Source organism: Eleutherodactylus coqui, chromosome 12, assembly GCF_035609145.1.
Source record: "Eleutherodactylus coqui strain aEleCoq1 chromosome 12, aEleCoq1.hap1, whole genome shotgun sequence".
Taxonomy (NCBI): Eukaryota; Metazoa; Chordata; class Amphibia; order Anura; family Eleutherodactylidae; genus Eleutherodactylus; species Eleutherodactylus coqui.
In genome coordinates this window covers 107,183,932-107,196,867 of record NC_089848.1, presented here as the reverse complement: position 1 = coordinate 107,196,867, position 12,936 = coordinate 107,183,932, and the positions used below count along the sequence as shown (strand labels likewise).

The 12,936-nt window shown below is 50.9% G+C and overlaps 1 protein-coding gene across 8 annotated transcripts in view; it reads left to right on the top strand.

Annotated features, from left to right (window-relative positions):
- The window catches only part of ARHGAP12 (Rho GTPase activating protein 12), a 65,943-nt gene extending 53,217 nt beyond the window's left edge, over positions 1-12,726 (top strand). For all 8 annotated transcript variants that reach the window (XM_066584978.1, XM_066584977.1, XM_066584976.1 and 5 more), the window contains 8 exons: positions 1,234-1,332; positions 2,100-2,211; positions 2,297-2,413; positions 5,186-5,284; positions 6,680-6,757; positions 6,973-7,107; positions 9,232-9,334; positions 10,217-12,726. In XM_066584978.1, the coding sequence (XP_066441075.1) occupies positions 1,234-1,332; positions 2,100-2,211; positions 2,297-2,413; positions 5,186-5,284; positions 6,680-6,757; positions 6,973-7,107; positions 9,232-9,334; positions 10,217-10,391 (918 nt within the window). In that variant the 3' untranslated portion in view covers positions 10,392-12,726. The remainder of the gene's footprint in view (positions 1-1,233; positions 1,333-2,099; positions 2,212-2,296; positions 2,414-5,185; positions 5,285-6,679; positions 6,758-6,972; positions 7,108-9,231; positions 9,335-10,216) is intronic.
- The last annotated feature ends 210 nt before the right edge of the window (positions 12,727-12,936 follow it).

Genomic DNA, 12,936 nt, shown 5'->3' with positions numbered 1-12,936 from the left:
GTGGAGGGATGTCACCAGGTGTAGAGCTGACACCGGGGTCTGGCGGGGGGATGTCACCAGGTGTAGAGCTGACAACGGGGTCTGGTGGGGGGGATGTCATTAGGTGTAGAGCTGACAACGGAGTCTGGTGGTGGGATGTCACCAGGTGTAGAGCTGACAACGGGGTCTGGTGGGGGGGATGTCACTAGGTGTAGAGCTGACAACGGAGTCTGGTGGTGGGATGTCACCAGGTGTAGAGCTGGAACGGGGTCTGCTGGGGGGATGTCACCAGGTGTAGAGCTAAAAACGGGGTCTGGTGGGGGGGATGTCACCAGGTGTAGAGCTGACAACGGGGCCTGGTGATGGGATGTCACCAGGTGTAGAGCTAAAAACGGGGTCTGGTGGGGGGGATGTCACCAGGTGTAGAGCCGACAATGGGGGCTGGCGGTGGGATGTCACCAGGTGTAGAGCTGGAACGGGGTCTGCTGGGGGGATGTCACCAGATGTAGAGCTGACAATGGGGTCTGGTGGGGGGGATGTCACCAGGTGTAGAGCTGACAACGGGGTCTGGTGGGGGGCATGTCACCAGGTGTAGAGCTGACAACGGGGTCTGGTGGGGGGGATGTCACCAGGTGTAGAGCTGACAACGGGGTCTGGTGGGGGGGATGTCACCAGGTGTAGAGCTGACAACGGGGTCTGGTGGGGGGGATGTCACCAGGTGTAGAGCTGACAACGGGGTCTGGTGGGGGGGATGTCACCAGGTGTAGAGCTGACAACGGGGTCTGGTGGGGGGGATGTCACCAGGTGTAGAGCTGACAACGGGGTCTGGTGGGGGGGATGTCACCAGGTGTAGAGCTGACAACGGGGTCTGGTGGGGGTATGTCACCAGGTGTAGAGCTAAAAACGGGGTCTGGTGGGGGGATGTCACCAGGTGTAGAGCCGACAATGGGGGCTGGCGGTGGGATGTCACCAGGTGTGGAGCTGACAACAGGGTCTGGCGGGGGGGGTACGGTCAGTACGGTCATCGCAGCTTCTGGGCCTTCCACTGTTGGCCATGTTATTGGGAGATGTAAGCCATCCGGTGTGTGCCGTGCCGCCACGTTCAGGGACCTCATAAACTAACAGAACGTGGACAACGAAGCCTTGTAGGGGCTATGAAGGCATCACACACATCGTCTGCCCTCGCTCAGGGGGTCTCGCATCCATTAGCACCGTGACATGTGATGAGTATCTCCTGCTCTTTCTCTCCTACAGCTGAAGACCTCCTCGGGGACGGAGCTCCTCATACAGACTGAAAATGACAGTATGATTAAAGAATGGTACTCGGCGCTCTGCACCACCATCGGCATCCCGGTACGGCGGCTCTATATATGTCCTGATCAGAACCAGTTAGTTGTTGATGTGTCTTCAGCAGGAGGCCCAGCAGATGGTCGTCTGGTGTTGCTCTTCAGCTCCATTCACTTCTGCACCCAATGAAGCATTTCCAACTTCATAAATGGGGTATTTAGTCTGAACCCCAGATTTTTAATGTATTTGCCCCACCGCTGGCATAAATACACTCCTGAAACTGCGGCATACAGCTCTGTCTCTCTGCTTATCTTCACTCTAGAGCTGATCCGACTGGCTTCCTGCAGCCACCACTAGGGGGCGCTCAGCGCATAGGAATTTATACAGCTGCCCTCTGTGCCAGGTACTGATAGATGTTGGGAAGCGCTGTAGTCTGTCAGGAGGCTGCGGTTCAGAGCCGCCCCATAACTGCCAGTATATACAACTCTGCAGGCTTCGCGGCTGCGTTTCCTGCTTGTTCAGTGTCGGCACAGAGATCCCCCGATTTGCACTTCCTGGCAGAGTAGTGTTCATGGCCTCTACTGCTTTGGGGTGATTGTCACTAAGCGTGCAGAACTGTGATTGCAGCTGTGGGATACAGTAAAAGCTGCAATTCCTAATAATGCTCTACCTTACTGTAAGGTAATCCTAAACAAAATGGCGGTCGTCAGGCGTTGATCAGGGGGCGGGGCTGTTGGCTCTCATCGCTGATGTCTGGCGCAGTTCGCTATATTACATCCGGCGTTACATTGATTTGATGACATAATAAATGTATTTGTTGTCTCTTCCTTCAGATTCTGGAGTCTGAGGAGCCCAATGAGGAGAACGTTCCCGACTCCCCGGTAGAGAAAGTGGGCAAAGATAAACACGAGAAGGAGAAGGATCACGATTCCAAGAAGAATCGCTGTAAGTCCTCTCGGAGGGACGCGTTCACACCGCACTCTCTGCCGTTAGGAAGTCACTCTAATATTTGGTGTGTTTGTATCTTCAGCCATCAAGCAGACGTCCATTGATAATGCAGAGCAGAAGAAGACCAAAACAAAGTTAAAGAAGTTTCTTACAAGGCGTCCAACAATGCAGGCGGTTCGTGAGAAGGGCTACATTAAAGGTAACGCGCTCAAGGCCTGAGGATCAGCTTGTTGGAAGGAGTGCTGGTCGACAATTGGGGCTCATTTACTGTCATTCACATGCGGCAAAGTGGAGCAACCCAGACAAGAATGAAGGCGGGGGACTAGATCCTCCGTGGGGTGTGTAGACTGCATCCTTTATGGCAGAGCGTTCTCTGTACTGCAGCCAACACCACGGACCCGCCACAGCCTTCAGGGTGGACAATAGGCACCAGGAAGGTTAATAAAACTGGGATTAAGGTGCAGCCTGGGAACATATGAAAGTACACAAGGCAAAGTTTGCTTAACTTCGCTGCTGCCTAACCAGCATATAGACGTGTTTCACGGCTACAAAGCCCCTTCCTCAGTATTTGCTGGGGACATGCGTCAGGAGTTTGGAGCCTTCCAAGGAGAACCTCAGCATAGGACATGAGTAGTTGATGGACGGGGTCCACCGCTCGGGACCTCATCCATCAGCTGATTGCCCAACCCGCTGTCAGTGATCAGAGGAGGAAGTGGGAGCGCCGCGTTGCTCGGGACAGGAAGTGGCGTCCGGACCCTGAGAGGAGCAGAAAGCATTGGGGCAATGCGGTGCTCGCATGTGTTCCCACTGATGATGATGTGCGGCCTGCTGCACTGACAGCGGGCCGGGTGATCAGCTAATGGACAGAGGGGTCCTCAGTGGTAGACCCTCGTCCATCAACTACTGATGACCTAGCCAGAGGATCGGTCATCAGTTAAAGCCTGGAATGCCCCTTTAAAGGAGCTGTCCATAAAAAATATCCACTCAGTAGGGGACAACTAATGTGACTGCTGAGAGCCCTACCAACCATGAGAGCGGGGTGAATTAATGGGTTGGCAGTCCCATTGAAGTGACTGAGGCCGTGCGCTGCTCCTTTCAGTTGGAGACCTTCGGGCCAGCCATTCTTGTGATTGGTGGTTCCAGTAGTGACATCACTACCCATCAGTGACCCACTATGGGGGGTAAGCTCCTTGATGTATGACACATTGGAGCATCTGACCTCTAGGACATGCGCATTGAACAATATGACACTATTAACTCTGTGTAGTTGAGCGCAGAACTTCTGGCTGTAATCCGTTGCGGCCATCTTTTTATACCGCGCTAATTTTCTTCAAATAGACAAAATCAATCAGGGAAAATCTCTCCTTCCCACTGAGAAACGTCGGGCGAAACCGCAGAGCTGATGCATCAGGATGAAGCATACGGGGGCGACCACTAGAAGCGTGAACCTCCGTTCTAGCCGCTCGCTGCGCAGCTAACCCTGTGCCAGCGCCGTCGGCCAGCTTAACGTGCTGCATCGGTTGCCTTCAGGGATTACAATGTGCGGCGCTTTCTATACATGCGACTAAAGCTCCATTTACACGGGACAAGTTGTCAGGCAAATGAAGCCCAACCGCACGTCCCAGTGAGGCTCGCTGGAATATAGCTGGATCGCATGGAGGCGGGGTGGCCGGACAGCGCTCTTTCCCCGCCCGCCTCCATTCACTGCAAGCAGACAGTCGTTCAGCAGTGACCCGCTGCTGCGTACACCACACGGAGCGGGGTTCAGCTTCCCGCATGTATTTACATGGGACAACTATGGCTTAAATACCCGCGAGAGCGTGGGAATGGGAACAACGCTCAATGATGATCGTCCCATATAGAAGGGCCTTTATCATCCTGCTTCCCTGATGTGGAGTTGGCTAAGTTTGTTTTAGACTTGGAAAAGTTCTGCCGCTGCGAAGCGATTTGCAAGAAAAACGCATCATATCTAGAGATGAGCGAGCATCGCTCTTATCGTGTAACTGCTTACTGGTCCGAGCAGGCACGTGGGGAGGTGGGTGTTAGCGGGGGGTAGCGAGAGAGAGATCTCTCTCTCTCCTCCCCGCTACCCCCTGCTCACCTCCCCCCCCCCCCCCCCCCCCCCCCCCCAAGCCTGCTCGGACCAGTAAGCCGTTACTCGAGAAGAGCGATGCTCGCTCATCTCTAATCCTATCCTTTCACTTGCGATTTTCACGCCCGTAAAAAGCATGCTCGAAAATATCATGTTGTTCAATTAGTCAAAGAAGAAAATCACATAATGCAAAAATACATCAAGCTGCAAGACAGGAAGAGTCCGGCCAGAGAGCATCGCACATGTGAAGAAACCCCTTGCAAATAATGAGTTTTATTTCCATGTGAGTTTTGCGTCTCTCGCAACGCACAAAAATGTGGACTATGAAATCGCTGTGTAGAAGCGCCATAACAGACAGGCCAGCAGCGGGACACAGAAAGCTGGTCTGTGGGAGGCTGAATGTGTGTGGCTGACAGAGCAGCTCCTAGGGGGCTCTGTGTTTTGGTGCTGGTCAGTGAGTGCCAGCGTTGCGTTTGGTGAAAGATGTGGGCTTTTCGACCCCCGAGTGAATTGTCTCACAAGAGCGTCTCGCCTCCTACTTGCTGATTAATGGTTCAAATGAATGAATTTGAGCGATAATCGTTAAGTGTAAACGCAAAAAAAATCTCACTATTTGTTCGTGGTTGATTAGCACTGAGTTCCGTTTGTCAAAAAACCAATCACTGGATCACAGGCTTCTCGCCGCGTGTAAACGCTCAGCGCTTCACATAGAAGGGGAAGCGTTAAGCGTGAAGCCAGCAATGTCTTTCAGTGTAAACGCTCTGTAGGAGCGCTGACGACCTTATTGGTGACGCCAGCACTCCTGCAGTCGCTGACCCGACTATCGGTCCCAGCGCCGTAAGCCAATCAATAGTGATCCTTGTGTGTTTCTGTTTGCAGATCCCGTCTTCGGCTCCAGCCTGGCCAGTCTCTGTCAAAGAGAAAACACTACAGTGCCAAAATTTGTGAAAATGTGCATCGACCATATAGAAGCACACGGTATGTAATATATGTACATAGGACAGAGCTGCAGTACCAGGCACAGCCACAACCGGATGTGCGGCATCATACCTGGAAATGGGAGTCCCAAGCCGGGGTCTGAACAATACCTGATGAGAGTTGGACTCCCACCGATCAGATATTGGTGACCCATCCAAGAGGCTTCTGGGACTCTCTGTAATAAACCCACACTGATCGTGTCCTTCGCACTCCTGATATAACCAAATGTGTTGCCATTCACAGACAGCAAACAAAAATATTGAACATCACGAGGAATTCAGTGACCAAGTGTGTCAGGAAGTCGCCCGACTTCATTTTACAGGGACTCAATGAATATTCCAATTTCAATAAACAAAACTTATTCCGATATGCCATCTATGTTCGCTCCTCGCGGGTTTTCAAGATCTCTGCTTGCTGTCATTTCATTATAACTTTAATTTCCTCCCATTGCAATAAAATCTGTAATGACCGGGTAGAATGTGCCTCCCCCTCCTAATTAATACCACCCTAATAATGTGTCTCTTTCTAGTAGCGCGAACCCTTCCAGCCGTCATTATCTCTTCCGTACAGAAAGCGTTACTGCCGGCCGCCGGTGGGCTTGTCGGGCTGGAAACAGGCTAGTCACCATCTAGTCTAGCCCACCCCTTGGGTACGGCTCTAGAACGTCCGCGGTCGTCGTGGTCCTCCAATGACAGACGAGAAAACGGGATTGTTGTTACTTACCGTAAAATCCCTTGCTCGTCACATTTATTGGGGGGACATATATATCCTAAACATATAAAAACCTAAAAAAAACAAGCCCCCGCAGAGCTCCGCCCATGGAAGAGGAAAAACGCTCTGGGGCTTTGAACGCAGCAATTCAAAGCATTTTATATATTTTACAGAAAAAATGTCTCCTGTCATTTATGCCACACGGCAGATTGAATGCGGTTTTTTTTTTTTGGTTTTTTTTTTCTCCTGGCCCTCCCAAAAAATTGCTAAAGCTTATACAATACATTATATGTACCCAAAAGTAGTACCAATAAAAACTACAACTCGCCGCGCAAAAAACAAGCCGTCATGCGACCGCGTCATCGGTAATATAAAAAATGTACCACTTTTGAAAAGTGGAGATGAAAATCCCCCCAAAATCGTTGCATCCCTAGGACCAAAATAAGCCGCGTCAGTGAGGGGTTAAATGGGGTATTGCTGCTGACAGCGATGAAATAGCGCGGGGGACGAGGGACTGCGCGAATGATCGTACTTCGCCTGTACATGCGGAGCTGGCCTCTGAAGGCCAGAGAAACGTGCGCCAATCTTCTTGTTTGGCGCTCGTTACACATTCTCGGGGATGCAGATGTATTTTGCTACAAGCGGCGACCGCGACGAGACACGGGGTTTCTTTATGTCTTTTAGGTCTGGATGTCGATGGCTTGTACCGAGTCAGCGGGAACCTCGCCGTCATACAGAAGCTCCGATTCGCAGTGACGCACGGTAAGTCCAGGGTCAGCTGAACCCTCCAGTCCCGTCATCCCTTTGTCAGCCTGTGGAATGCTGGGATTTGTAGTCTCTCCATGGATTTAGGGGTCCCCTGCCTGATCACATCCACACGGGATCTGTTTTCCCAACTACCGCAGATGCTAGTCACTGTCAGCTCCGGTCGCACGTGACCCGTGCGTTTTACCACGTTTTGTGTCTTTTTGCCGCAGACGAGAAGCTGGACCTGAATGACAGTAAGTGGGAGGACATCCATGTCATCACCGGAGCGCTGAAGATGTTCTTCCGGGAGCTGCCGGAGCCGCTCTTCACCTTCAACCATTTCAATGACTTTGTGAATGCCATCAGTAAGTACGGAGCTGGCGCTCAGCAGGATTGCGCACATTCGCTCTCACCATTTTTAACCCTGGGATGTCATGTTCTACGGCTTTAGTCATATCTGTGTCAGAAGCTCCATTAAAGAGGTTGTCCAGTTGTGAAACTAATGATGGCCTTTCTGCGGGTTAGGCCAACAATAGTGGGTCAGCTGGCGCCTGCCACCCAGGACCTGCCAGGCTGCTGCGCTGATGCACAGAGCTGATTATTGCCGCAAGCAGACAGCTCCGTTTCTGCTGCAGTGGCCAGGCTTGGTATTACAGGTGGATATACCATTCCTTTCTATACCTACAATGTTCTCTCGCACTGGCCTGGTGAGCAGCTGATCACAGGGGTCTCGGCGGGGAAAACTCACCAATCTACTCTTGATGGCCATCAGTGGTTTGTAGTTAGACAACCCCTTTAAAGGAGTTTTCCGATGACCCATGTTCAGGACATGTCATCAGTATCTGATCAGTGGGGACCCCTGCTAATCTGATGCTGGAAGGCTGCAGGAACAACGCCTTGCAATGTAATAGCAGCTCAATCCCAGCTGTTCTCAGGCTGAGGGACGTGAAGGGGGTCTCGGAGCCCACCCGAGTGCCACAGTCTCTCCAAGCAGATGACTGGTGGGAGTCCCAAATGATGGACCTCTTCTGGCCGGATATTGATGGTGAGCCTCTGTTGCAGATTGATGGAACGAATAACTGTGCGTGCAGCACTCTTTATTCCATAAAACCAACAGATAGCGGTGGAGCCCAAAGGATTCCATTAGAGGGCGCTGCGGTTCATCCAACGTCACTTATTTCCCTTGTGGAAAACATCTTGCAGTGCTTTGTGGTTTCCGTTTATGATGGAAACCGTGACGCTGATTGGGACCGAGCCTGAGATATGCAAATGATAAGAGGTGGTCGCTGCAATCTTCTACAACAGCGGTCCTCCGTGTAATCCCACCCTGTAGCCCCCTGATGTCGCAGTAGATGGGTGTATATCTGCTGTACTGGAGCCTTCACCCACCAGCTCTACAACTATTTATCAGACCCTAGTGCGCTTGTTATGTGATGCATTCAGGCCATGATAGCGGAGTATGTTACTGCTCATATTGCAAACAGATGACCTCGTGCGCCCTCCAAACTCTGGTTGAAAAAGAGATTTTGCCTGTCCTGAGATTTTATTGGTGGTTCCTTACTGTGGCCACTAGAGGGCACTGCAGAATAGAGTATAAAGCTTCTTTTATATGGACCATATAACAAATGTGTGAGTATATAATACACATGAAGGTAAAAAAAAAGTCAATCCCTCCGAAAAAGTTTTTGTTCTGCTGCAGACCCCGTCCTGCAGTTCCATCTCAGGCAGATCTGTATATGAGAGTTGTGGTGATTAGATGAACGGTCACCGGAGGCCCTAGAAGTGGTTCCTCCCTTGGCCTATAAGAGGCTCTCGGAGGCTCCTTGTATGTAGTGACCTCTTCTTCCCCTTGTGAGGCGCTTGTTTACCACTAGACGCCTCCACGACGCAGAGAAGAGATTTCACCCCGTTACCAGAGTCTGAGAGGGGCGCATTATTGGGATGCCCTCCCATATCACATCTTGTATCCAAGCTAGAGGTGGTACAACAGGGTACTAGAGCCTCCATGCCCACCCGTATCACATCTTGTATTTAAGCTACAGGTGGTACAACAGGGTACTAGAGCCTCCATGCCCACCTGTATCACATCTCGTATCCAAGGTACTGGTGGTACAACAAGGTACTAAAGCCCCCATGCACCCATATCACATCTTGTACCACCTCTAGCTTGGATACAACTGGGTACTATAGCCTCCATGCCCTCCATATCACATCTTTTATCATCAACTTGTGACCCATTTACTTTTCTTATTTAGGACCTAAAGAATGGTTGTGCCAAATTTCATGTTTGTACAACAGTAGGAAGTTAGAGAATTAGTGGCCAGTCAGTCAGTTCGTGATGGCCTTCACACACACGTGTGTGTGTATATAAAATATTAGTGTGTATATTAGTGTGTATGTGTATATATATAATATGCACTGCAGTCCATGTCTGTAGTTGTAGCAGTTTTAGGACTTTGCTAGTAACCTTTTCCTCTCCGTCTTCCCAGAACAAGAGGCGAAGCTCCGCGTTCCGGGCGTCAGAGATTTAATTAAGCAGTTGCCAAAGCCGAACCAGGACACGATGCAGGCGCTGTTCAAGCATCTGAAGCAGTGAGTAGACAGCGAGGAGCGCAGGTGGATGTGGATTTCTGTGTGTTTTCTTGCGTTCCGCTGAGCTCGGCTGTTTTCTTGGCTGGGATTTTGGAAGCCGAGAATCGCCGGACGGGAAAGAACCTCCAGTAGAATGCCGATCGTCCGCCGCCCGTTGCGTGCCGCTTATCTCACTCACACGTCGCTCATCCAGAGATTTATCATGTGATAAACCACAACTTGTATAACACACAGAGGAGCGCAGTAGGTGGGTTGTAATTAAAGGGGATGTTTTACCTGTAGTTCACTAATTAAAACTAAATACTGACACACGTTTACATTCCACCTGTACCTGGCGGGAAGGGGTGAGGCGGAGGCCGTCTTGCCTGTACCGGGCCGAGGCGGAGGCCGTCTTGCCTGTACCGGGCCGAGGCGGAGGCCGTCTTGCCTGTACCGGGCAGAGGCGGAGGCCGTCTTGCCTGTACCGGGCCGAGGCGGAGGCCGTCTTGCCTGTACCGGGCCGGGGCGGAGGCCGTCTTGCCTGTACCGGGCCGGGGCGGAGGCCGTCTTGCCTGTACCGGGGCGGAGGCCGTCTTGCCTGTACCGGGCCGGGGCGGAGGCCGTCTTGCCTGTACCGGGCCGGAGGGGGAAGGGGAAGTGGCGGTTGTTGCCCTCTTGCCTGGCAGGGGAGGAGGTGAGCTTTAACCTATTGTGAATGTGATTACTCCTCTCAGTGTAATCCTGCCTGTACAGGGGGAGGAGGAGGTGAGCTGTGACTATTGTGAATGGTGGGTCCTGTGTTATCTCTATAGAGGCATCACCTCTCACTGTAATCCTGTCTGCAGCGAGGGGAGGAGGTGAGCTGTGACTATGACTAATTCTTATATTTTTTTGTCTTCGCAGCGTTGTGGATACTGGAGAAAAGAACAGAATGAACGTTCAAAGTTTAGCAATTGTCTTTGGCCCCACGTTACTGAAGCCGGAGCACGAGACGGGCAACATCGCCATTCACACTGTCTATCAGAATCAGATCGTAGAACTGATCCTGCTTGAGTACAACTCTGTGTTCAGCCGCTGACATCACATTTCTCGGTTGGACGACTCTGAAGGACGACCTGTTATTTGCAGGACGGAGATTTTAGTTTTGGACCAAACCTTTTTGCGCTCGCGTTGCACTTGTATGAAGATGGAGAGAAAAATCTCATGCGGTTTTGGACTTACGCGACTTCCTCTTGGCATTGAGAATATCATTCGTGACTCTTTATATCATTTTTTATTGTTTTTGTGCATTCGGTTGCTTTTTCTCCTTAACAGAGCTGCAAGTCTGCCGACGACACTGGATGGGACTGGAAGATAAAACTACTAATCTGACGCCGCTGCTCCGAGCCGCTGATCTCTATTGCTTGCGCTGAAGTGTTTGAAGCCAATCCTTGGTGGTGAATCATTTGTAGTGAAGCTGCATCTCGTTTGCGTCTCTCGGTGTCGGCGGTCAGTAGAGGCTGCTCCGTCGCACCGCTAACAGTCTGGCCGCGAGCTGCGCAGTACTAATAGTGTCCATTGAAACCACTGAAATCCTCTCGGGATTCTCGTATTTTCTTGAACTGACTTTTGATTGTGTGTAATAGTCGGGTATTCCATGATATTACTGTGTATTAGAGCACTTCTGTATCCAGTCCTGGGGTTGTCACTGTGACATCTGGAGAGCTGGGTGACAACCAGTATGGCTGCATTGGACCTCTCTCGGGGTTGTCAGAGTGCCGAATGGTTTCTTGGTCTGCATTTAAAGGGGAAGGTTCTATGGCCGCATATCACCTCATTGGGCTGGGTAGGACCGATCCCCTTAAGTCCCATTATAGCCAAACACACGGCCCTGTAAATAAAGCTTGGTGTTCAGGCGCCTACGGGTTGCCGTTGCTTTCCCTTGTACGTCTCCATCCTAGGAACAGAGCAACACAAGAACCAGAAGGGCCGGGTCCGGTATGTGCCAGAGCATGACGGACTCCTTTGCCTATCATTGGGTCCGTCTGGCTTCAGACATGCCCTCCAGTATTTTGTGCGGGGTCTGCGGAAGAGACTCAAAGTGCAACTTCCAGTGCAGACGTGAACATAGCCTAATTAAAGGGGTTGCCTAGTTGTAAACCAGTGATACCGTATCCTTAGCATAGGTCATCAATATTAGATTGGCAGAGGTCTGTTGCCCAGGCCATCTGCTGATCCGCTGTTACCTGGACCATTGTTCTTTTGCACTAAACTGATCGCTACAGGAAGCTAACAGTGCCGCTCTTCCTGCAGTGGTCAGGCTTGGTATTACAGGCAAAGTTCTCATTTATTTCAATGCCTGGAATACCAAGCCTGGTCACTGTAGTAAAAACAGAGCTGTCTGCTTCCTGCAGCCATCGGCTCAGTACATAAGCATAGAGTCCCAGAGAAGAGCTGATATGTGAGGGTCCCTGAAGTCGGACCTTCCCCAATCTACTGTTGATGGCCTATAGGCCACCATTAGTTTATAACTGGGCATGCCCTTTTTAAGTCCTCTGTAGAAGCTGCAATCAGTATTTTTGCACCAATGGCCTGTCCTCAGGCTAAGACATCAGTAGTTGATGGGTGGAGGTCTATTGATCAAGCCTTGCTGATCGGCTGTCGCTGGGCTGGTGTCCTCGTACTGAACTGGCATTTTGCAGGAAGCAGACAGCCCCTTTCATACTGTAGTGGCCACGCTTGGTATTTCAGGCCAATGGTCTGCTATACCAAGCCTGGCCACTTCTGTGAGAACGGAGCCGTCTGCTTCCTGTAGATATCGCTTCGTTGCAGAAACATGCAAGCCTAGGAAATAGCTTAATTTGACAGGGGTCCGTTGGCCAGACCCCCACAACCTACTTATTGATGACTTATCCGGAGGTCGGGACAACCCCTTTAAATGTCAGAGGGTTAGTTCATGGCCTGCACCATATATCTATTGTATGGCTTTTAGTGGGAAGTTCTCCCCAGCCTCCTCTGGTCCCTGCGGCCATCAGCTCTTCTGATCCTTCACTGATGTATAAAGCCGCTCGGCGTGTTGTATATAATGGCCGCTGTACAGTCGCACCCGCCGCTCCTCCACAACTAGATGCACTTTTAGACGGGATGATTTTATTGGCCGGTTAGACCTTTTACGCATTCGGTACTGGAAGTATCAAAAGGCTCCAGCCGAGGGGTATTTAATGTGTACAGTGGATTTTAGGGAAAGCCGAAACTGCAGAAGAAACTTCTAGATTTCATTGTGCCTGTTGGGAGGAAAAAAGAGAAACTTTAAGGTGCGGTTTGAGTTGGTGAAGAAGATATGGCTGCGCGGAGAAGTGCGAGAACTCGTGGCGCCGAACGATGGAAACCGATTGTAAAATAAAATGGAATTGGAAGATTTTGTTACGAGGAAACTGCGTGATCCGTTTTTATTGTTCGCCTCTTTTGAATGATCCTGAATTATGTTTTCATACTTTCATGTAAGTTTTCATCTCTTCTGCGCAGTTGAAGCGACTTCTTCCCGGTGGAGCCGTCACTATATTGTAGCCACCCAACTAAATTTTAAAGGGCTTTTACAGGATTTAGTAAAACGTGGCTGCCGGCTGCCCGTCCGTCCGTGGCTG